We start from the raw sequence: 280 nt of genomic DNA on the forward strand, positions 1-280 counted from the left end.
ATTCATTGTGTTTTCTCTTTCTGTCTTCAGTCTGAGTGTATGCAGTATTACAGAGAAACAGTGACTCATCCTGACTTCAGCTCTGAAATCAAACCCATCACACCTGAGAGAACTGAAGCTGAGCTGTAATAAACTACTAGGAGACTCTGGAGTGAAACACCTCAGTGATCTACTGATGAACACACAATTCAAGCTGGAGAAACTACAGTAAGTATCATTATACTCTACAGTAGTTACACTGAGATTAAAGATTACGGTTTACTTTCATAAATTAAAGTTG

At 37.5% G+C, this 280-nt stretch overlaps 2 protein-coding genes across 2 annotated transcripts in view; one reads left to right on the forward strand and one right to left on the reverse strand.

Moving 5' to 3' along the window:
- The window catches only part of LOC109084161 (NACHT, LRR and PYD domains-containing protein 12-like), a 941,455-nt gene that overhangs the window by 875,816 nt on the left and 65,359 nt on the right, over positions 1-280 (reverse strand).
- Positions 1-280, forward strand: part of LOC109062727 (NACHT, LRR and PYD domains-containing protein 12-like) — a 314,849-nt gene that overhangs the window by 131,192 nt on the left and 183,377 nt on the right. The window contains 1 exon segment of the mRNA XM_042748939.1: positions 37-207. Within this exon segment, the coding sequence (XP_042604873.1) occupies positions 37-207 (171 nt within the window).

This window comes from Cyprinus carpio, chromosome B22, assembly GCF_018340385.1.
Source record: "Cyprinus carpio isolate SPL01 chromosome B22, ASM1834038v1, whole genome shotgun sequence".
Lineage (NCBI taxonomy): Eukaryota > Metazoa > Chordata > Actinopteri > Cypriniformes > Cyprinidae > Cyprinus > Cyprinus carpio.